At 54.8% G+C, this 23,725-nt stretch overlaps 1 protein-coding gene across 2 annotated transcripts in view; it reads right to left on the bottom strand.

Moving 5' to 3' along the window:
* Window positions 1-23,077, bottom strand: part of NSG1 (neuronal vesicle trafficking associated 1) — a 34,561-nt gene extending 11,484 nt beyond the window's left edge. The window contains exons 1-5 of one of the 2 annotated variants that reach the window (XM_011714482.3): window positions 22,965-23,077; window positions 22,421-22,489; window positions 21,861-22,015; window positions 18,107-18,223; window positions 326-436 (exon numbers count right to left, since the gene is read on the bottom strand). In XM_011714482.3, coding sequence (XP_011712784.1) covers window positions 326-436; window positions 18,107-18,223; window positions 21,861-21,989 — 357 coding nt within the window. In that variant the 5' untranslated portion in view covers window positions 21,990-22,015; window positions 22,421-22,489; window positions 22,965-23,077. The remainder of the gene's footprint in view (window positions 1-325; window positions 437-18,106; window positions 18,224-21,860; window positions 22,016-22,420; window positions 22,490-22,964) is intronic. The other variant, XM_071093873.1, reaches the window with a different exon arrangement.
* Between the last annotated feature and the right edge of the window lie 648 nt (window positions 23,078-23,725).

Here is a 23,725-nt window from a genome sequence, read left to right as displayed (position 1 = left end):
ATCCGCTGGGACCCGGTAGGTATCACCCTGGGCATTTCCCTGGCTGGGCCCACTTTTGAGGAGGGCCCTTCCCTGGACTGCTGAGGTCAGCTCCCAGGGGCCGAGTCCAGGAGTTTCCTTCCTGTGGGTCTCATGTGTCCCCTGCCTACCTGCCCTGCTCTCCAGTTGAGCCTTCCGCAGGGACACTCCTGACACTGGCCCTCTGCTGCTCTAAGGCCTGTGCCTGGGCCAGCTGGGGGAGACGGCAGGAGCAGCTTTGAGTTCAAGGGAGAGAACAGGGGGTGCAAAGACATCCCAAGGCCTCTGGGGGAAAATGGAGCTTTACCTTGAGGACGAAGCCATCGGGGCAGGCGCGATCATATTTGTACACCTTGTAGACGACCAGGAAGACGACGCAGGTGAGGAAGGCCAGGGCGAAGAGGACCAGCACAGAGACCTGTGGGCAGAGGCGGGACCGTCAGGGGTGGTCGGAAGGCAGCAGGACAGACATACACACCCCCGCACACGCAGGCCCCCCAATACACAGCATGTGCAGAGACTGCCTCTGGAAGAACCTGGGGAGGGCAGCTGAGGACAAGAGGTTAAGAGCATCACTTTTCACTGGGCAATTTTTTGTAACAGTTTAATTTTTCACCATATTAATAAGTGACCTTCATTTTAAATTAGTTATTTTTAGTACCCAAAGTCCTGCAGAGAGCTCAGGGTACCGATATGAGGAAGCCCCACTGTTGCCCAGGCAGCTCTCGGGCCACTGAGACACATGTCTAAGAAGCGGGGTTGGCTGCCCACTGCCCCAACACGGCCGTGGTGCATCAGCTACCAGCCAAGCATCCGCTCAGCAAACGTGTCCTGAGCCCTGGGCTCAGTGCTGGGACGCAGTTTCACATGGACACCAGCCTGCTTTTGCGTGGGGCCATCCTGACAGAACCTCGGCAGCCCCATCAGCCTTTGCCCTTGGTGGTTTCCCGTGTGGTTAGTTAGTGTCCTCAAGGACAGGGATTCGGTTTTCTTCACCATGGTGTGCTGAGCACTAGACAGCCCCAGCACACAGTAGGTGTTCAGCTGGGGTTTACAGATGAACTCATGACAGCTGCAAGACAGCTGGCTTGGAGGGGGACAGCCTGCCCCAGCTGGAGGGCATGGGGCATGGGTCACTAGATGACACTGGACCTGGACCTTGAAGGCACCCGGCTGCCAGGGAGCCTGGCAGAGATAAGAGTATGTCTCAAAGCCAAAACGGGCCGGGTGTGGTGACTCACGCCTGTAATCCCAGCACTTTGGGATGGCGAGGTGGGTGGATCACCTGAGGTCAGGAACTCGACACCAGCCTGGCCAATGTGGTGAAACCCCATCTCTACTAAAAACAAAAATTAGCCGGGCGTGTTGGTGGGCACCTGTAATCCCAGCTACTCAGGAAGCTGAGGCAGGAGAATCGCTTGAACCCGGGAGGCAGAGGCTGCAGTGAGCTGAGATCGCACCACTGGACTCTAGCCTAGGTGACAGAGCGAGACTCCACCTCAAAATAAATCAATAAAAAGCTAAAACAGTGTGCAGATGGCCCCCCTCCCGCCCAGAGGGGCAGAGAGAGCGATGAGGCTCCCTGGCTGGGTGGGAGGATGCCGGGTACCAGCACATGGCAGGGCCTCCGTAATCTTAGTCTGAACATGCACAGAGCTGCTCTCTCCCCACCGCCTTCCCAGCAGCCTGGGGGCTGCAAGGGGCTGGGACTCTCCCCTGGCCACATACAGACCCTACAGCCAACAAGGTTAAAGAACGGGGAGCTCTGCTGCTTCCTAAGGCTGCAGTCCCAAAGCTCCGCTGGGTAGACCCTCCAGCAGAGTGCCCTCCTGAGCCCTGCCCGCCTCTGGAACTCTAGGCTTGGAGTCCCCTGACCCCATGGGGCCCCCGGTTCCCGTCTGTGAAAGAGACCAAGGGCATCCCAGGCACTGGTCCTGGGGAAGCAGGAGATGTGCATGAGAAAGTGCCCTATCAGCCGTGCAGCATGGTCACCTAGAAGACGGGCGGCCAGCCCTGCCGTGAATGCTGCAGTCACTGGGCAACCCTCCTTCTCTTTGGGAGCCCCTATGCACCCCCTGCAAGCAGCCCAGACCCCAGCACCAGGGCCCACGGTGCAGATTCTGCCTGCAGCTGCACCCTTGCAGCTTACCAGCCTCACCACCTTGGAAGCCCCTGAACCTCTCTGAGCCACAGACTCCTTGCCTATGACATGGGACGACACCTCCACCACCTCTCCGTCTAATGCCTGGAGAGCCACACTAGTCACTGCAGCTCATCCCCTGCCTCCACTTCCCAGGGGTCCTCATCTCCAGGCCTCACAATTGTCCCCGAGCCTGCATCTTGACTGCAGGAAGCCCTAGCCGCAAGACCAGCTCTGAATCAGAGCTGAGGGACGTGGCCTCTCTGCTGTCAGATTCCTGTCCATTGTGCTGCCAGATTCATCGGTCCTAGGCGCTCTCAGCACTGTGCCCGGAGCAGGCCAAGGGCTGCACCAAGACCATGAGACCCCAGGCCAGGCTGCTCTCGAGCGCCACCTGGCTACCTGCTATGCCCCACCACCCGCCCGCCCTCCCGTCTCCCCAGCTCACACCCACTACAACTCCAATGAGACCTGTCTCCTCTGTGTCCCTTCACCCAGGGAGGGACCCCTCAGGCCCCTGGCAGGCAGATTCATATCCCCTCTGAGGGGCCCATCCTTCTGGTCCCCAAGTCCTACCAGTTCCTCAGTCACGACTCCTGCCTCCACTCCCCCAACCCCGACCAACTGTGGGTTGCCTTCTCAGGGCCATCACCCTCTCTAAGGGCCAGAGAAACTTCAGTCCACTGGGACAGACTACAGTGCATATGGAGCCTATGCCTGACAAAGGACGCAGACAGGATGGAGCCAGGCTGCCCCCCCGGGCCGCAGCACCCACAGGGAAAGGCGCCGTTTAGTCCGGATCACAGCTGCGGTGCACAGGCCGGCGCAAGGCCAGGGCAGCAGAGCGCGGAGCTGTGGTGAAGCAGGCAAAGCTGGCCAGAGAAAGAAGGCGCAGCCGTCCGACGCATGTGGCAGCCAGAGGCAGTGGCAGGAGCCCAGCCGAGGAGGGCCGCCTGAGGATGACAGCCGCAAGCCCTGATGATGCCTGGGGTCAGGACAGGCTCTGGACAGGGGCTGAAGCACAGACCCTGTGGCTCTAGCTCACTGGCCGGGAGTCCAGCACCTGGCTCCAGCCTGTGAATGGCAGTGAAAGGAGCGCCTCCCAGGGACGGGCCCGGGATGCTGAGGACAGCGCCTGGGCGGGGGGAGCACGGCGAAGCCGTCTGCTGTCACTGCTGTTATCCTCACTCTCATTTCCTCGCTGGCCCTGGGGTGGCGCCTGGCAGGCAGCAGAGAGGGCTCTCAACCCTCTAACCAGCTGCCCTGTCCCACGCTCACCCAGGGCCACCTTGCCTTTCTCCAAGTCTACACTGCAGGGCTGCCTCACTCAGGGTAGTCCAGAGGACTTGGTTCCATCTAACTGGCCTCCTTCATAAGCCTTTATATTTTATTCTGTGCATCTGAAAACACTATTCTGAGAAGAGATCCAAGCCACCACAGGTGAAGATGTCCTGTTAGAAGAGGGTTTCAGGGGCCGGGCGCAGTGGCTCACACCTGTAATCCCAGCACTTTGGGAGGCAGAGGTGGGCAGATCACAAGGTCAGGAGTTCGAGACCAGCCTGGCCAATATGGTGAAACCCCCGTCTCTACTAAAAATAGAAAAAATTAGCCGGGCATGGTGGTGGGCACCTGTAGTCCCAGCTACTCGGGAGGCTGATCACTTGAACCTGGGAGGTGGAGGGTGCAGTGAGCCGAGATCGTGCTATTGCACTCCAGCCAGGGTGACAAAGTGAGACTCCATCTCAAAAACAAAACAAAACAAAACGAAGAGGGTTTCAAGTTTCAAGTCCTTGAAGAGATGAGGCATCATTAAACCTGTTTCTCCAGTTGGGAAGCCACATCAGTTTGGCTCCTGGCACCCCATCTGTCTAGGTTTAGAAAGAACCCCCATTCTCTACTGCAGGGCTGTGGGGGAACAGCCTCCGCGGGCGTGTCCTCCGAAACCTAGCCAAGCCTTTCCCACAGGATCCCGGGCCTGATGGCTGAGGAGCCAGCAGAACCGTGCAATGAGAATGTGAGAACATGAGAGTCCCTAGAACAGTTGAGGGGAGAAGGCAAAGAAATACATCCAAGGAGAGTCAGCAGGTGGCCTGGGGTGTGGCAAAGCGCTCCCCTACAGGCTGAGCTCTCTCTTCCCCTTGCCCTGTGCAGACTCCGGGGCTGGGCTCTCCTCTGCCACTGCAGGGCACGGCGTGGGGTCCATGGCCTAAGGAGAGAGAGGGCCACGGGCCTTGCCAGAAGCTGGCTCGGAGTTAAATCCTGTAAGCTGCTGACTGTGTGATCTTGAACAGGTCATCTGGCCTCTCTGGGCCCCACATCTCATCGCCCAAGTGGGGGCACCATGCCTCACACCCTGGCGCATCTCAGGAGAAGGACAAGAGACCAAGAGTTGAGAGCACGCTGGGCCCCTCAAAAAGAGATGCTGAAGGTCAGCCCCCAGGATCTGTGAAGACCTGATCTGAAAATAGGGTCTTTGCGAATGAGGCCATCAGGATGGGCCCTAATCCAACCAAACTCGTGTGTCCTTATAAAGAGGGGAAATTTGGATGCAGACAGACAAGCACATGGGGAGAGGGCCACCTGAGGACGGAAGATGAGAGAGCACTGGGTCTACACAGCAAAGCCAAGGATGGTGGCAACCTCCAGGAACTAGGAGGGGCAAATACAGTCTCCCCTGCAGGTTTCCAAGGGAGCACAGCCCTGCCGATGCCTTGATTTCAGACTTCTGGCCTCCAGTAGTGGGGAGTAAATTTCTGTTGCTCTGAGTCCCCCCAGTTTGTGGTACTTTGTTACGGGGGCCCTAATAGCAGAGTGACTTCAGAGGGCTCAGGACCGGCTCCCCTCCCCTGCACTTGTTCTCTCTGCCATTACCCCGTTCCTTCCGCACCATGTCAGGCTGCCCTGCCATCTCTCCTCCGTGCCCTTCAAAGCCCTGGCCAGGCCCCCTGCCCCAGGAAGGCTCTGGAACATCCCAGCCTCTATCGGGACACCAATCGTGCATGCAGGCACCAAGGAGCCCAGCACCTATTTTTCCCTAATTAAAGTGAAATAAAATTGTGTCACAGTTTGGAGACTTTCCTAAGTCCCTGCCCCCTCCCCATGAGATACTTAGAAGGACTCTGGAACAATGGATGACCTTACTGAGCCAGACATCGCATTTCCTCCAGGACCGTGCAGTATCTTTTAAGCTTTCTCTACAACAACATGCCATGATCGTAAGCATCTTGGAGATCCACGACCACCAGCAACTCCATCTTTCAACCAACTGGAAAATACTTAAAAGACGGACAAACTAGCCATTCACTGCCAGGGACTAACAGTGAGGTAGCCCTGGGGTCCCGGCCTGCTTGGCCGCACACAGTGACCCTGCAAAGGGCATCCACCCCAACGCCTGGCTTCCTGTGAAAGGGGGATGCCGGCCCAGCACCTAAGTCTATGGTGGGGTGTGCAGGAGACCCCATGGCTAGCAAACAGTGGGCGTGGTGAGCTGGGTGAGCCATTGTTACCCAATGGGAGCCCCACTCCCACACAATGTTGCAATCGTCATGCTGGGCAGAAGCTGGAGACCGTCCAATTCAATGCCTTTCTTTACACATAACAAAGGCCTTGTCACTGAAAAGGCAGCACCTTCAAGTCGGCCAACAGGACCCAGGTGATCCTAAGAGGCCGGTGTTGGCTATGCAAAAAGAGAGGTGGCAGCCATTCGCAGTGGCTCCAGCCTGGGTACAAATGGACTCAACTGTGGCTGCCGATGAGAATCATGGGCGTCTCTAATGTCCCCAGCGTCTGGACTCCACCCCAAGTAGTGACAGTGGCATAGCAAGTTTAAAACTCCAGATGCCTCCCGCATGCAGCCTAAGCTGGAAGCAAGGGGATAAACAAAGGATTCCACATCTGGGCAGAATTCCTGGGGGCTCTCTAGCTACACACCCCACCAGACTTTATACTCTCACAACAAAACACTACCATTAGGAGGAGCTCTGGAGACGTCCGCCGCCTTCTGTAGTCTGGTCATTGTTTCAAGTCTGCGTACTCCTTATACAACACCTGCAAGGCAGTATTACTGACCGTGTTTTATAAATGGGGAAATTGAGGTTCAGATGTCCATGACTGGGCCCAGGCAAACTGGCTGTCGGTGGCTGAATAATGGCCCTAAAGACACCCAGGTCCTACCCCCAAAACCGCAGCTGGTAAGGGACTTTGCTGATCCAATCAAGTCAAGGACCTTGAGAAGAGGAGATTATCCCAGATGATTAGGTGAGTTCTAAAGGTAATCACAGGTGTCCTCCTAGCAGGGGAGCAGAGGGAGGTGCCCCTGCCGAGGAGGTGGCGACTTGGAGACAGACAAAAGAGCAGAGAGAAGCTTGAAGACATTGTGCTACAGGGTATGAAGGCAGAGGATGGGACCATGAGCCCCATGCAGTTCCAGAAGACAGAAGAGGCAGGGAAACAGTGCGTCCCTGACAGCCTCCGGACAGAGCAGGGCCCTGCACACCCCTGGATTTTAGCCCAGTGAAACTGACTTAGGACTTCCGACTTTCAGGCCTGGGGAGAATGCCCGTGCACCGTCTTCAGCCATGGCATGGGTGGTTATTTGTTACACTCACTTCTCCTTTCAAGTTCATCTCCCCATAGATGGAACCCGAGGGCAGGGCTATGATTCACACATAGAGAAGATGGCACAGAGAAGATGCCTCCTGCACGTTCAGTGCGTGAGTGACTGAGTGAGTGAGTGAGTGAATGAGTGAGTGAGTGAATGAATGAATGAATACAACCGGCAGATACTCCATCTCCTAATGAGCACATACTGAGCAACTCTTGGGCACCTGGAGCCGACCCAGAATAACGTCTACACATCGAACAGAACATGGATTTAGTTTGCAGGAGGTGCTGGCTGTCTTGGTTTTATTAAGCCAGTGATCTCGCCTGGGAAGGAAGCAGATCCAGGGCGGCTCTTCTGTCCACGCCCTGTGGGTTGACAGACAGTATCTGACTCTCATGCCTGGCTTCTCCAGGTGGGCCAGGCAGTCTCTAGGTTGGGAGAAGCGCATTTCCTTAGAAGCCGGGACCTTCTTCCAGGGCGCATTATCTCTGTCAAGCACAGGAAGCACGGGGCCCGGACCTGGGTCCACAGTGCCTGCAGGAACCCACAAACATGTTCAAGTTTAATTTTGTTTCAAAATCAAAGGAGAAAGGCCGGGTGCCATGGCTCACGCCTGTAATTCCAGCCCTTTGGGAGGCTGAGGTGGGCAGATCACCTGAGGTCAGGAGTTCGAGACCAGCCTGGCCAACATGGTGAAACCCCAACTCTACTAAAAATACAAAAATTAATCAGGCATGGTCATGGGTGTCTGTAATCCCAGCTACTCAGGGGGCTGAGGCAGGAGAATCGTTGGAACCTGGGAGGTGGAGGATACAGTGAGCTGAGATCGTGGACTGCACTCCAGCCTGGGCTACAGAGCAAAACCCCATCTCGAAGAAAAAAAAAAAAAATCAAAGGAAAACAATAATAGCAGGCTGGGTGCTGTGGCTCATGCTGTAATCCCAGCACTTTGGGAGGCCGAAGCGAGAGGATCACTTGAGCCCAGGAGTTCGAGACCAGCCTGGGCACCATAGGGATAACTCATCTCTACAAAAAAACCAAAAAAACAAAAAAACAAAAAATTAGCCGGGCATGGGGGTATGCACCGTGGTCCCAGCTGCTCAGGAGGCTGATTTGGGAGGATCGCTTCAGCCTGGGAGCTTGAGGCTGAAGTGAGCCGAGATGGTGTGCCACTACACACCAGCCTGGGTGACAAAGCGAGGTCCTGTCTCAAAAAATCATCATCATCATACTGACGCTGGTGAATCTATACTGAGGAACTCTGCCTGGACTGTATTGATCTTTAGGGCAAAGCAGTCAAAATTTTCTCTTTTTTTAGTGAAAGAAGGGGCCCATGATGGCCAAAGCACCTCAGTCCCAAAAGTCCCTGCCTTCTTCCTTCTTACAGAATCCCCAGGCAGCCAGGGCACATTCTCAGGCGCTTTGATGTGGCTGAGCAGCCCTGCAGGGCTGTAGGGTCCCACAGCATCACCCTGGTGTTAACTCTTCCCAACACAGGCTGAGAACTGCTAAAGAGCCAGCCCGGCTATTTGCTAGGCAAGGCTTCTGGGAGGAGGGGTCCATGTCCCAAAGGAGGAGGAGCTTACCAGGGAGGAGGGAAATGAGAGTCCAGCAGGGAGAAAGGGTTTGTGCCACAGGCCTGAAGCATAAAAAAACCCAGTGTCTATGACCAGCGTGGCTGCAGCATCGCACATCCTGCAGGAAAGGGAACACGAGCCCAGCGACAAAGGTGCCCGTCTGCCACATCAAGATACTGGAAGCAGACAGTTCCTGGGTGTTTCAGGACCCCAGGAAGCAACTGCCACTTTGTGACAAACTAGCTTTCCTCACAGCACAAGCAGTCATCTGAAGGACAGATGCCTATCCCTGATGTGCATGCATGTGTGTATTACAGCAGGGTCTACATTATCCCGAAATTTACATCACTTCTGTGCAGCTGGCAGTAAAAGCTCTAAAGCAGGAGCAATGGGATTATAGCTGCTGGGCAGGGATTTGTACTCATTGCTGTGCGTCCCACAGTTGCCCTGAGGTGGCCCAGCCCCCACTGCTGTGGGTGCAGGGCTCCACCAGGTTTGTGTCATTGACCTCTTTGGCAGCTGTGTGAAACCACAAATCCTTAGAATGATGTTCTAAATGCAAAAAACACAATACATACACTTGCAAAGAAAACTGATTATACTGAAATACTGGTATAGAAATATTACAAAAGTATAAATTTTTCATATAATATATATGCATTTGTTAACACACTGAACAAGATCTGATACTATGGCTTCAAAGGAACTATGAGCAATAAACACTGTCCCAAGATCACATTGTCCCACAACTGCATTGTGATATAAAAACACCTGTGATTTGCATGGGTGACAAATTCACAAGTACTACTAATACCTCTGTAGTTTACTGCCTACATTAAAAAGTGAAGGAATTTGTACACTGAAAACTGTAAGAAATTTTTGAAAGAAATTAAAGGGAAAGACACCCTGCGTTCATAGATTGGAAAACTTAATATTGTTAGGATGGGAACACTTCCCAAACTAATATACAGATTCAAAACCATCTGTCAACAATCCAAAGGCTTTTTTGTTTGTTTGCAGAAAATGGAAATTACAAGGGACCCTAAAGAGTCAAAACTGTTTTCAAAACCAGTCTTGAAAACAAAGAACAAACTGGAGGAGTTCTCAATTTTAAAACTTACTACAAAGCTACAGTAATCAAAACAGAGTGGTATTGGCATAAGATGAGATATACAAATCCATGTAATACAATGGAGAGTCCAGAAACAAAACTATGAGTCCATGGTCAACTGATTGTCAATAAGGGGGCCAAGACTATTCATTCAATAAGGAAAGAACAATCTCTTCAACAACAGTGTTAGGACCACATGCAAAAGAATGGTATTGACCCTTACCTCACACCATATGCAAAAATTAACTCAAATGGGTCAAATATCTAAATATAAAAGCTAAGCCATAAAACTCTTAGAAGAAAACACAAGGGAAAAAATCTTCATTGATTTGGCAACAGTGTCTTAGATCAGGGGTCCCGAACCCCCGGGCTGCAGACCAGTACCAGTCCATGGTCTGTTAGGAACTGGGCTGCACAGCAGGAGGTGAATGGCAGGTGAGCAAGCATTATTGCCTGAGCTCTGCCTCCTGTCAGATCAGTGGCAGCATTAGATTCTCATAGGAGCATGAACCCTACTGTGAACTGTGCATGCAAGGGACCTAGGTTGTGTTCTCCTTATGAGAATCTAATGCCTAATGATCCTTATGAGAATCTAAAGCCTGATGATCTCGCTTCACCCCCAAACCATCCCCTGCTCCCTGGTCAGTAGAAAAACTGTCTTCCACAAAACCAGTCCCTGGTGCAAAAAGGTTGGGGACCGCTATCTTAGATAGACATGACACCAAAAATACAAACAATAGAAGAAAAAATAAATGATACTTCACCAAAAATTTAAAATTTTGTGCATCAAAGAAACGAGCAAGAAAGTGAAAAAAGAACCTACAGAATGGTAGAAAATATTAACAAATCACATATCTTATAAGGGCTTAGTATCTAAAATATATAAGGAACTCTTACAACTCAACAACAAAAACATGGCTGGGTGTGGTGGCTCACAATCTGTAATCCCAGCACTTTGGGAGGCCAAGGCGAGAGGATTCCTTGAGTCCAGGAGTTTGAGAGCAGCCTGGGCAACATGGTAAAACCCCATCTCTACAAAAAATACAAAAATTAGCTGGGTGTGGTGGTGAATGCCTGTAGTTCCAGCTACTCCAGGGGCTGAGGTGGGAGGATTACTTGAGCCCAGGAGGTCAAGGATGCAGTGAGCTGAGATCCCACCACTACACTCCAGCCTGGGTGACAGAGTGAGACCCCGTCTCAAAAACAACAACAACAATAAAAACACAAACAACCTGATTAAAAAATGGAAAAGGATTTGAGTAGACATCTCTCTGAAGAAGAGATACAAATGGCCAACAAGTACATGAAAAGATGCAGAACATCATTAGCCACTAGGGAAATACAAATCAAAACCACAATGAGATACTACTTCATATCCACTAGGATGTTTATAATAAAATAAAACAAGTGCTGGTGAGGATGTGGAGAAATTGAAACCACTGTGCATTGCTAATGGGAATGTAAAATGGTACAGCTCTGTGGAGAAGTTTGGTAACTCCACAATATGTTAAAAATCAAATTACCACATGGCCCCACAATTCTACTTCTGGGCATATATCCCCAAAAATTCAACAGGTATGCAAACAAAAACTTGTAAATGAATGTTCATAGCAGCACTACTCACAACAGCCCAAATATGGAAACAACCCAAATGTCTTATCAACCAATGAATGGATAAACAAAATGTGGTCTATTGGTACAATGGAATATTACTCAGCTGTGAAAAGGAATGAAGCACTTGCAAATGCTACAATGTAGCTGGGCTTTGAAATAGCAAGCTAAGTGAAAGAGGCCAGATAGATGTTCACATCACAACTTATAAGATTCTATTTCTATGACATGTCTAGAATAGGCAAATCACAGGGACACAAAACAGATTTGTGGCTACCAGGGGCTGGGGAAAGGGGCATGGGAGTGACTGCTTAATGGGAATCAGGTCTCCTTTTGGGGTGATAAAAATGTGCTGGAACTAGCTAGTGATGATGGTTGGACAACACGGTGAATGTGTTAAATGGCACTGAATTTAATATGGCACTTACCTTAAAGTGGTAAGTTTTATATTTTGTATATTTTACCACAATTATTTAAAGACCATTCTTTAAATAATGGGCCAGGCCGGGCATGGTTGCTCACGCCTGTAATCCCAGCATTTTGGGAGGCCAAGGCAGGTGGATCACGAGGTCAGGAATTCAAGACCAGCCTGGCGAAGATGGTGAAACCCCATCTCTACTAAAAATACAAAAATTAGCCAGGCATAGTGGCGGGCGCCTGTAATCCCAGCTACTTGGGAGGCTGAGGCAAGAGAATCGCTTGCACCTGGGAGGTGGAGGTTGCAGTGAGCCGAGATCGTGCCACTGCACTCCAGTCTGGGTGACAGAGCAGGACTCCATCTCAAAACATAAAAAAAAATAAAAATAAAAAAATAAAGAATGGGCCAGAGGAGAGAGGGAGGAGGCTGAAGGTGTCGCAAACTATTGTGGGGGTGCTGACAAGAGACCGTGAGCCCTGGCGGAAGGCAAGGGAGACCTGAGGAGTGTTTTCTGGAAAGAACAGCCGGTCACAGAGAAATACAAACAGGATCTGGGCCTCAGGGTGCGTTTGTAACAAGTTGATAAGGAGGGAACATGTGTCCTCGAGGCTCAGGGATCCTGGGTGATGGCCGTCACCCAGCATCCTGACCACTCACTGTGTGTGCTGTCCCTCACAGAAGGGCCCCACCTGGGCTGGGAGTTACACGGTCACAGAAGTGAAAGGCAGTGGCCTGTGGCCTCGTTCTCGGAACGCTTACCATCTGGACAGTGAAACCTGAGCGCCATCAGCACTGGCTGTGCTCCTTTCCTGTCTGCCCTCTCAGGTCTGGGGCCGCTGCCCAGCTCAGGGTCTGCAGGGGAGTCGCCCTACAGGCCCCACTGGTGTGGACGGCACACAGTGGGCTTTGGTGTGTCACCCTCATTAGCTGGGTGACCTTGGGCCTGTTCCTTAGCATTTCTGGCCTTAATTCGTCACCTACAAAATCAGGACAGCAGGGTCAACCATCAGAGACTGTTACTAACAGTGAACGAGACAGTGCTCATGGCACCCCAAGCCCAGGCGTGCACTGGGTCGATGGCGCCAGGTCGATGGTGCTGGGCGGCTGCTGTCACTCTCCCCATCCTCCTACCCTAATGGGGCGGGAGAAGGAAATGAGCATTTCTGCTGAGTAATGCAGTTAAAAAAAAAAAGGAAAAAACTTGGAAAAAGAAGATGAATCCCGACATCTTCAAGCGTTTACAGCCCTAAATATTTTAGGTAACCCACACAAAAGTGAACACACACACACACACACACACACAGATGACTCAACCCACATGGTATCCGATCCAGCCAAAGCCCCCACACTACAGCTGGCCTGGGGAAGGTGGGCTCCGCAACCACAGCCCGAGGACCCCACAAGATGCTCGCATAGCTAAAGGTGAGGGGGCGTCCACACACACTTTCAGGGTCTCCAATACCACTCCCACAGGAAGAAACCCGACTCCCACTGCTGAATGCCAAGGAAACGGCATCACTGTTCATAAATATTTAAGAAATGCATCTTGAAACACACCAGGGGCTTACTGGAGAGTGTGGAAACAGATGGGCACGCAGGAAGCTCAAGGTCATTAGGGATGTGAAGGAAAGACACAAACCACCCCCAGAGTCCTCTGCGACAGGACACAGAGGGACACCCCCACCAGAGTCTGGACTGCCAACCATGAGGACCACGCAGACGGACGAGGTCTCTCCTGCCAATATGCTCCCCAGCTGTGCCCTGGCAGTGAAAGGTGTTCCTGTGCAAAGCCAACCTTGGAATCTCTCATGGCCCCAGGGTGACATGGTAGCCAGTGAGGGGCATGGCTGGACCACCCAACCCTGAACTCACATCACAGGCAAACAGGGTGTGGAGACCTCTCCAGTGTCAGCAGCCAGTCATCACCAGCACCAAGAAGCACAAAGGGCTGCAGTGGGCCCTGAGGGAGCCTTCCTGTCACCTGCCTAATGACGGTCCCTAATGACTGTCTCCAGATCAGAAGAACCGCAAGCAGCGGCTCCAGCAGCCCCGACCCGCCGTTCTGCAGGCATCAGTGGGGAAGCACAATTTCAAAAATGTTTAGGTTTGGTTCATTTGAGAAACATCTCAGCCAGTGTTTATTCTCAGCGTAAATATGCCTCCAATTAATTAAGCGACTGCTTTCCTTGTTGACAAGAACCTCTTTGGAAGCCCAAGCTGCTGGCCGCCGCTGGGGGAGTCCTCCTGCCATCCTGTGTGGCAGAGTCTCTCAGAACCTTCTCCCAGTCAGCAGTTACCTAGCAACCAGCCTAGCAACCTCACAGCCAAGAGATTAATACCCAAGTGACAATCAGAAAGCTGCATCCAAAAAGACACTCCGTTTCAAGGATGCCATCCAAAGGCCTATAAAGATGAGGTCTCCTGAGCTACACAAATTAGAGACAGGAGGGAACAAACGATTTACCTATCGCTTCAACGTCAGAAAGGTGAGATTCCATTCCTGCGATTCACTCGTGGAGATGAAAGAGCTAAGATGATGGCTGGGCCAGGGAGCTGCACAGAAGCTGTCCAGTCACCAGCCGGACGAGGAAGATGCTCTGTCCCAACTACAGCTTCGACTGGGCCCTGGCAGGGGGGCACACAAGCCAGGGAAGGCGGATCTCTATTCTGGACCCTCCATCATGCCCGTGTCTCCAGCATAGCCTGCTCCCCATGTGCTCCCATTTCAGAAAGAGAGACCCCCAGCCCTCAACCAGCTGCAGCTTCACACAACAGCAGCACGACTCGTTGTGTGCACACGTTCAGGGATGCCAGAAATCCGCCTGGACAATAAAAAGCTGGGAGAACATTCCAGAAAGGTAGGCACCCTTAGCATTCCCAAAAGGCACCAGCCCTCCTCACCCTTCCCGGCTTCTGTGCCAGAATGGACCACCATCGAGAAGGTTCAAAAACTTGGGATACATTAGGATCACCTGGAAAGCATTTGTTAAAACGCATCACCCTGGGCTTCAGGGTCCCTGTGTTAAAATCAAACTTCAGCTGATGCTGACAGGTAGATCCAGATACACCTGGGGAAACAGCACTTTGGAGGTTGCCTCTCACATCCACCCCACAACAAGTGGGCAGGGAGTTAGGTAAATCTCCTTCCCAGTTGAGAAGGGGCTCGGAGCAGGCACAGGGAAGAGACGCCCTTAGAATGCAAGTTGTTCAGCTGCAAAAGTCCAGTCTGCCGGCTTCCTGGACAAGCTAGTGGGCTGAAGTATGCCACAGCAACAGGCTTCTAGAGCCTCCTGCCCAGCTCCTACTGTGCCTCTGCCACTGACTGACTGTGTGGCCTTGAGCAGGTCACCTGTCTGACTTGGTGATAAGTGGCAGGCATCACCTGTTAGAGGCTTACATGCAAGCACGGCCCCGAGAGAGGGCTCAATCCGACGAGCTGCCACTGAACTTACTCAACAAGCAAGGACCCACAGGCAGACCCAGGAAATCTTGCCAAGTCCCCCATTCATGGGAGGCCAGCAGCACGATTAGTCATCCATTTACTTATCAAGCTGTTACTGTGCGTGCAAGAAGCGCCAGGGAGATGATATCAAGGAGCTCTTACCGTGGCTGGCACGGAGCAGCTGATGAGTAAGTTCTGTCTGCACAAAGAGTCCTGAAGCCTTCATTTTTGGCTGACATTCTTGGCTCAGGGGGTCTCTATGGCCTTGTTCCCCTCCTCAGGTCACCCGTTCAGGCTGAGGGGCCTGTGCCTGGAAGGGCCACACCAATGGACCTTGCCAGGACACATCTGGTCACAGGTTTCGCACCCAAAGAGAAGACAACCCAACCCAGACCCTCAAAAGAGGACACCTAGAGTAAGGGAGTCTGGAAACCAGGACTCAGGAAGAAACATGAGAAAAAGAAGCTGTACACTGGGGAGGCTTCCGGGATACCTGAGCCTGCCCCGTCTCTGAAGGCCTTGGGGCTGGGGAAGGAGGGCACCGCACATTCTGTGTGGCTCTAGGCAGCAGAGCAAGGGTTTTGAATCAACAAAGGAAAAGGATTTGTAGAAGCGGAATGGCTCAACAGCGATGGCGCCTGAGGTGAGGGCTCCCATGCAAACCCACTTCTCCAAGAAGCCAAGGAGCTCTGGTGCCACAGCCGAGAGCAGGCAGCCAAGGCTGTCTGCCTCAGTTTCCCCTCTATGTAAAATGGAGCTATGAGGCTACTTCCTGAGGTGTTTATGAAGATTAAATGAGGTAATATGAGCATAGGAGTGCAAAGCAGAGTCCAGCTCATGCAGCACTCCGTCACTGTTACATGCTGTCGCGGCCTGGCTACAAAGGGCACTGGAAACAGGACGCTGAGGTTTGTTGCAACTGAGAGGGACCTAGGAGGCTTCCCGGCAGAGGTGTGATCTGCACCTGTCCTGGGAGGAGATGGAAGGGATGGGGTCTGGGAAGCAGCAGGCATCCCATGGGAGTGGGGAGGGATGGTGGGAAGGCTTGGCTTTGAAGCCACAGAGTAACAGAGGGAGCACCCAGCCGCCCTGGGGCCACCTGGGGCTCAGCAGCCTTATGTGTGAAGGGGCCAGTGCCACCCCCTTCAGGGCGGTTGTGAATCATAAAGGAGGCCAGGAAAACTAAGCAGAGGAACACACCCAGCGGACTTCGTCCAGTACAGTCATGTACTGAGCACCTACTGCATACATCGCCTTCTCAGACAGCCACAGGAGGTGGAGGCAGGGAGATGAGGCAGGGCCTCTGCGGCCAGCAGCCAGTCTACTGGGACAAGCACAATCACCCATGGTCTTCTGAGCCTTCAGGTTCTGGGCAACAGGGGCTGGGTAACCACAGAGTCCCAGCCAAGGCTGTCAAGGGCCCTGGTGGCAAATTTGTGTCACCCATTCCTTAGGCAAGAGACCTGGGGACCTGTTTCAGGTGGTCATGTGGGAAAAGTACAAATGAAGAACACCAGAGGTCGGGGACAGAGCCTGGCACACCATAGACACTCAACAGATGAAGCAATAGCTGTTCAAGTGTCGCACTGCGCCCTGCTCTGTGGGGATCTAAAATGCTGGGGCTGGGAAAGCAAAGGGCAAGGCGGGCCTGAGAAACCCAGACACACTCAGACATCAGACAGCGTTTAGCCATCAGGACAGAGGGCACCGTGACCTTGAAATCAAGGCCACTCCTGCCTCAACCAGGGGTAGCAGCCAAACCCAGGTGCAGATGGGGCAGGACAGGTGAGTGGCAGCAGATAAGGCACACGCTAATCCCACTGGCCAGCGCAGAAGACAGGTTTGACCTCGGGTCAGTATGTCTTGGCCCTGGCCATGAACCTCAAACACATATGAACGGCTGAGCCAGGAGCCACCAAAAGAGCCTCTCAGCACACACGACATCCTTACATACCAGCAGGGACAGACACAGACTGCTCTGTGCCTCGACTTCCCCATCCGTAATACCGGTGATACAAATAGTACCTACTATTAGTAGGTAGCAGGCAGAGGGCTGCTGGGAGGATTCGCTGAGCTGACACAAGTAATCGCCCCACAGCAACACTCACGGGACCCGCTGGACCAGGCAGGCCCTGACAGGCAGTGTGTGGCAACAGGAAGCAGGAGGGACTCCCCAGTCACTCTGTGGCTCCAGCTTCATCTGGTAACCAGGGATGGCCCCCAGTCCCACCCCTTCTGTGATCCACAAGGTTGTCACAGAGATCAAATATGATGCCATACCCACAGGTGCTCTGGAAACTGCAGGGGTTGGGGGTGGGAGTTCCTGTGCCCCCAGCACAAGCAAACTGCTCACGCTGTCAAGTGGAGGGTGACCAGAGAGCCAGACAGGGCCGCTCTGCAAGGCCTGGGGCCCACTGATGTCTCTCAATTCACCGCCTTGAATCTGGATGAGGCTACTGCTTTACCCTCTCTCTCATGTTTCCCAAAGAATGAGTTTCCTGATAAACATCCCAGCTTGTTCTTCAACCAACGCGGCCTCTGAAGGCAGCCAGGCTGGCAAGAACGCTCCTCCCACTCAGACAGGCTGGAACCCTCCCGCTCTGAGCAGCACCCCTTCATCCCATCGGGATAGGGGGAAGGATGGAGGATACACACAGGCCCAAAGCCAGATCCCCTGCAGATGGGATCCTGGCTCTGCTGTGTAGAGCTGTGACCACTCTGTGCCTCAACCTCTCCATCAGCAAAATGGGTTATACGGATAGTACTGGTGTGCCAGGAGGGTTGCTCAGATGAGCTCACTAGGTAAAGGGCTGGGACCCCCGTCGGGCATGTGATCAGCGCTGTGCGTTATCTTTTTGTTATTGTCTGCTTCCGTCCTGGAACTGTTAAGTAAATATTTTAATGTTTGGTGAGTGATTTTTCATATGTTTATAACCTTTGTCTAAAAGACAGTTCGTGGGTGGGTTTTCCCTGTGATCATTTTGGAAGAGGAAAGGAAGAAAGAAATGTTCAAAAAGCACAAGGACAACATCTTGGCAGGTAGCCAGAAGCTACTGGGTGTGCACAGCTGGGATCAGCCCAGACAAACGGCATCATACCCTGGGCCTCTCTGCAGGGCATCTCTGCAGCTCAGCGGACCCCTTCTGGGGGCAACAGCAGCATCTCCCCCACCACAGGACCACTCACCTTAAACCTCTCGGTGACACCCTCCGTGATGCTGACGGTGAACTCAGCAATTTGGGGAGGACGTGCTTTCCCTTTCTTGCGGTCAGGTTCATACTCGGTCTTGGTTTTCACGACCACCTTATCCAGAAAACAGAGAAACAAAAGTCAGATGCATTCAGACGATCTGCCCAAAGAGGGTGGGTCTGGGAGCTCCCACATTCAAAGTCACCATTGGCCAGGAAGAAATTCACAAGAAGAATGGGAACAGCCACTACTTTTTGGAAATCTCCTCTGTGCCAGGACTTTCAGAGAAATGTCCCATTAATAATCCTGACAGCAGTCCCAGGAGGGAAACATTATAACCGAGGGCCACAGAAGGTAAGCTTATCGGCCAAGGTCACGCAGCTCATAGGCGGCAGGGCAGGGATGCAGCCTGGCATCTGACTCCTAACCCAGTGCTCCTTTCACCCACCAGAGCCGAAGCCTGGCTTGGCCCAGGAAGCTGGGAGACTGCACCTGCTTTTTCACTGGCCTTGCTGTGCCACCATGGGCACAAGAAGAGGAAGTCTGAGGTCACTGTCCACAGCCCTCCAGGACTGGCTGGAGAAGCTGGTCGCCAGCCTGTCAGGAAACAGATCCAGGATCAACCTCTTTGTCTCCACCCCCACATCCTCCTCTCCCTCTGCCCCTGCCACAGCCCCCAAAGGGTCTCCCTGCTCTCATTCCCCTCCACCCCTACTGTGAGGCAGAAGGATGTTTGTCCAACCTGGAAACCAGCCCTTACACCCGAGCAGCTTCAGATGGACCCAGGAAGCCTCCCCACCCGGGACACTCACAACCCTGGCCTCAGCGGCGCTGCCTTCATCACTCCCCACACCCATTGCCAGGGACTGTTTACTTCTCTGTCCCACTGGACTGGGAGGTGTTCAGGAGCAGTGTCAAGGCGTTATAGATCTCTAATCCCCAAACTTCATTCCCCAAGCCAGGTTCCAGGAGAGGCTGTTGCACTAGAGACAGTCAGCCACCTCCAAGCTCTTCTCCCTCGAGGGACAAGGCTCCCTTCATTGGGCGGTCCGTCACCTGCTCTCCACGATGGTGGGGCCCAGGGCAGAACAAAGAGACCCCAGCAACCGGGGATGGTCAGTCCCCGGCGGGCAGCCAGAGGGCCTCTCAGCCGGCGCTGTGACCCCCAAAGCCCGCCTTGGGGAGAAAGAACAGCAGAGCCCATTCCAGGTGTCACTGAAAAATGATCCCAAGAGCCATAAACCTTGTAACCACACTCTTGGCCCCCCGGCCCCAACTCCTTTTCCACCCAGTGCTCCTGTGATGGAGAGGGAGGGGGTGCCTGGCATGGGCTGGCCTGGGCACCCACCCCTGTGAGGTACCCATTTCTTGAGGCAGTGGTTGGGTGCCACCTTGTCATTCTTAAACCCCAACTGGACCCAACTAGCCACGTGACCTTGAGCACGCAGGCCTAGACTGGCCAATGAATGGGAACAAGGCTACTGCTGAGGACGAGGAAACCCACAGAAACCTCCATCCTGTGTGGGGGCCGCATTAATATTCTGTCGACCTGGGTTCTATCTGCACCTGCCACGAACAGGCTAGGTTACCTCGGGCAATTCTCAAACTCTCCGTGCCTGCATTTCCACACCTGCAAAATGGGGCTAACATTGGTAGTGACCTCATGACATGTCAACGCATCAAAAGAATTTAAACCTGTAATAAACCTAAAAATAGAATTTAAACTGGCAGAATAGTTCCTGGTGCAGAATAAGTGTCCAGCAAATGTGAGGGAGACCACTCTACTGCCAGCACTGTGACTGCTGTCACCGCTGCCCCTCCAGCACCTCAGCACTCCATACACGTTCTCAGAACAGATTCTTGTTTACAGTCCAACTGTGTCACCACCCCTCAGAAGCCATGTCACCTGGAACAGGTGACATCACCTCCCTGAACTCTGACTGTTAGCAACACGTTGCTGTTGTTCAGGTTAAGAGAGGTCTTACATGAGCGACATCTGGCTCCAAGCAGGGTGGAGTAACAGGCACCGCCAGAAACTTTTGCATCCTGGAGGACTGTAACCTTCAGCCCAGTGACCTTGGGCATGTCCCATAAATGCTCCGAGGCTCAGTTTCCTCATTGTGACCTTAGAAGCCATCTGGAAAATGATCCCAAAGCCATAACCCTGTACCCACACTCAGTCCTGGCTGGAAGTCCCAGCTGGACCTGAGACTGGTTGCCCCCCTTTGGACACTTGCAGAGAGAGGAGACTCATCCCTTTTCCAGCTGCCTAGGCTACGCCTGGTCGACCTGATTAGCGGGTGAGGATTTCATACCTGCCTGAAACCCTCCTCCCTGTATAAACCAACCGTGCCAAATGGTTCTGGAATGGAACAGACCCAGGATGAGAGAGGAAGCTCAGGCCAAGTGAGGGGAATCACCTGATAGAGGTGCTGCCTCAGGACACGGAGTTCCTGGCACAGGCGCCGCTGCTCCTCAGCCGAGCAGCTGGGGGCCGAGGCAGGAGGGGGCGTGGGGGCCTCGGGGCCAGGCAATGCTAACTGGACAAGTCTGATGCCTAGACAGGGAGGGGTGGAGCGAAAGCTGAGGCCTCAGGCAACCCTGCCCCTCCTGCAAAGCCTAGCCTGGACCATCAGCGGCCCAGAGTGGCACCACCGTGGCCTGGGGGGCACAGGTGTGGCCAGTTGATCCCCCTTTCTTGCACTGAAACCCCTGCTGCCAGCCTCTTCCCGGCTCCTGCCTCCCTCCCCCGATAACACACACAATAAAGCTGGGAGGACACCTTCACAGGGGTGAGGGGCCCCACCGGGACACCCCCACCCCACAACACCCACCCCGCCAGCAATCACCAACTTGCTGGAAGGAAGGCAGAGCCCTGACTCAGAGCCCCTTTACCAGGGACTAAATGAGAAAATAAATAGAAAAGCACTTCCGGGAATTATTCGTGGCTGTGGTGGTTTGTAAGCGGCAGCAAGATGCTGAGAACAGATGCTGTGTCTACGGTCTTAGATATGAGTTTTACAGTACAATTGCCTAGACATGCAAAGATCTATTTACATTTTCAAGTGTTAACTCCTGGAAATATTATTCTTAGCAAATAGAAACTACTTAATTGGATGCTATATTCAAAACGAGGAGATTCTTTAAATCCAGCAGAAAACACTTTGGGGAAAGGTTGATGAATGGTTGTTCCCAGTGACACCAATACTGAGCGAGCCCAGGCACTTATTTGCAGATTTCACAAAAGGAACAAAGAGGAAGGAGACCCTGTGTGAGCGCGCACACCCTCCTGCACCTAGCGCCCGCCTGGCAGGGGCAGGCAGAAAGGGCGAGAACAATTCAGCCCTGGGGAGGGGCCATCTGACCAAGGAGAGCGTTCCCCCGCCTCGGTGGGGCAAGTCGGGCTAAAACTGCCACACCCGGGAAGGTACAGGGGCAGCCTCGTCCGCCCCAAAGCTCACCCCCGATCCAGAGCCCCTGGGGCCACGGGGCAAGGGAGGAGCAGGGCAGCTGCGGGGCTCCCAGGAAAAACGCGAAGGAATCTTGCCCCACCGCGTTCCACTGTCAGGACTAGGATATCATCTAAGGCAGAATCCCGCGCGGGTACACTGTCCTCGCCGCGCTCCCTTCGGCCTCCCGAGCCCGCCCCCACTTCGCGTACCCAGTGCACGCGGCGCGTTTCTTTTGTTGCGGCCACCGTGCGAGATTTGGGGGTGCGCACCCGGCAACGTGGAGGGGCGGGGGGGCTTACCTTATCCGGGGGCGGGAACTGCAGCTGATTGACATCGAGGGGCGTCATCAGGGGAATGGTGTCGAAGCCATCCTCCAGCAGCGGCTGCTTGGTGCCCTTCTCCGCAAAATTGTTCCCCAACTTCACCATCGTTCCGGGAGCTCCGAGGCTGCAGCCTGCGGAGGGAGGGCCGGGGGTAGTCACCGCAAGCAAGACCCGGGGCGGGGCTGGGGAAAGCGGGCACCCACACCCACCGCCGTCCCGCTTGGTCTCGGGGAGGGGTCGTGGAGACGCGGTGGTCACGGCCTGATGCGGGGGTCGGAGGGTGCTGGGTATTTCTAGACCTTCATCTCGCAGGACCCAAGCGCCAGGCGCAAGGGCGCACAGCAGCCAGGGGAGGGGGCGCCGCCCCTGCCCAGCCCCTCCAGACCTGGTTCCCGGTCCTGGGGCAGCCGCACCTGGGCGACCCGCCGTCCACAGCCCCGTCCCGCGCACTCGGGGAGATGGGAATCCCCCGGGCCCCACTCCCGGGCAGGCAAGGTCCGGCCTCGGCGAGCCCAGGCGCGGCCGGCCGCACTCACCCACGCCCGGCTCCGGCAGGTCAGCTCAGCGTTCCGAGCTCCGCGCACCGAGCTCCGCGTCGCCTGCTCCTGCTCGCAGCAATGGCGGAGGCGGCGCCGCGCGCGGACCCGGGAAGGGGAGCGAGCGATTGGGCTCCGCGGCCGCTCCCTCCTCCTCGCGCCGCCGCCTCCCTTCCTGCCGCTCCCGGGGGCTGGGTGCGCGCGGGTGGGTGCGCGCGTGTGGCCGCGCCTCTGCCTTGACGCAGCGCCCGCCCGGCCGCACAAAGGAGTGCGGGGCTGGGCGGGAGCCTCCCCTGGGACCTCGCGCCCGCCCTGAGCTGGGGGAGGGAACAGGGGACAGGGAGAGGACGCACCCCGAGGGGGCCTCGGAGCGGCGGAGGGCGTCCGGAGCGTGAGGGCTGCGGGCTGCGCCGCCCCGGGCGGCGGCCTGGGCGCGAGGCGCTCAGAAAGGAGAAAGGGGAGGCGGGGACCCTAGAGACACAGCGACCCCCAGGGGTGCGGGGAGGTGCAAAGAGGGTCCCCGCCCGCAGCGCGCCGCGCTCACCTGGGGGTCCTGAGGAGGATCAAGGGTTTGTGGGGATGAGTCCAGGAGGTGCTGGGTGGTGGCAGAGACCAGAGCAGGGCGCTCCTGAGCGCTGGGTTGGGGAGGGGGCGACCAAAAGAGGGCGCGACCAAAAGAGGGCGCGTCCGCGTATAAAGGGGGCGCGTACCCAAGAGGAGGAGGAGGAGGTTTTCGGTGGTGCGGGAGGCGGAGTAGCGCTCTCCCAGGGCTGGGGTGCGGGCGCCCAGGGCGAGGCTGCCCCAGGCAGCGGGAGGGAAGTCTTTCTGGGCAAAGAGCGCTCAGTGCGCCGCGCGGAGGGAGGCGGAAAGGTTCCTCCGGTCTGGTCGGAAGAGAAGGCGGAGGTCCCACCGCAGCCGCCGCCCGAGCATCCTGGGCACAGAGGAGGGGCCGCTGGGACGATTCCGGGACTCAGAGAGAAGGGGGGTGGTTCTAGCCTGACCTGCGCCCGCAAACTCCGAGCGCAGCCGCTGTCGCAGCTTCCCAGAGAGGGTCTTGTTTGCAGACCTCCAACCCGACCTGCCTGCAGGACTCAGGAATGAAAGACTATGGGGTGTGGGGGCGAGGCCGAAATGGGAGTGGAACCCGCGGAGGAGGAGGCCGGCTGCGGGGATCGGTGCCTCCTGGGCAACTGGGCCAGGAGCTGGGCCCTATCAGGCGCTGGACGCGGAGGAGGCATCCTCCAAAGTTGATACTTTTTCACACCGTTTCCGGGGACTTCCCCGTGGCACTGCGGAGGGTCCGGG

Source organism: Macaca nemestrina, chromosome 3 (assembly GCF_043159975.1).
Source record: "Macaca nemestrina isolate mMacNem1 chromosome 3, mMacNem.hap1, whole genome shotgun sequence".
Taxonomy (NCBI): Eukaryota; Metazoa; Chordata; class Mammalia; order Primates; family Cercopithecidae; genus Macaca; species Macaca nemestrina.
Note: the sequence above shows the minus strand (reverse complement) of the source record. Positions and strands in the feature narration are given on the sequence as shown.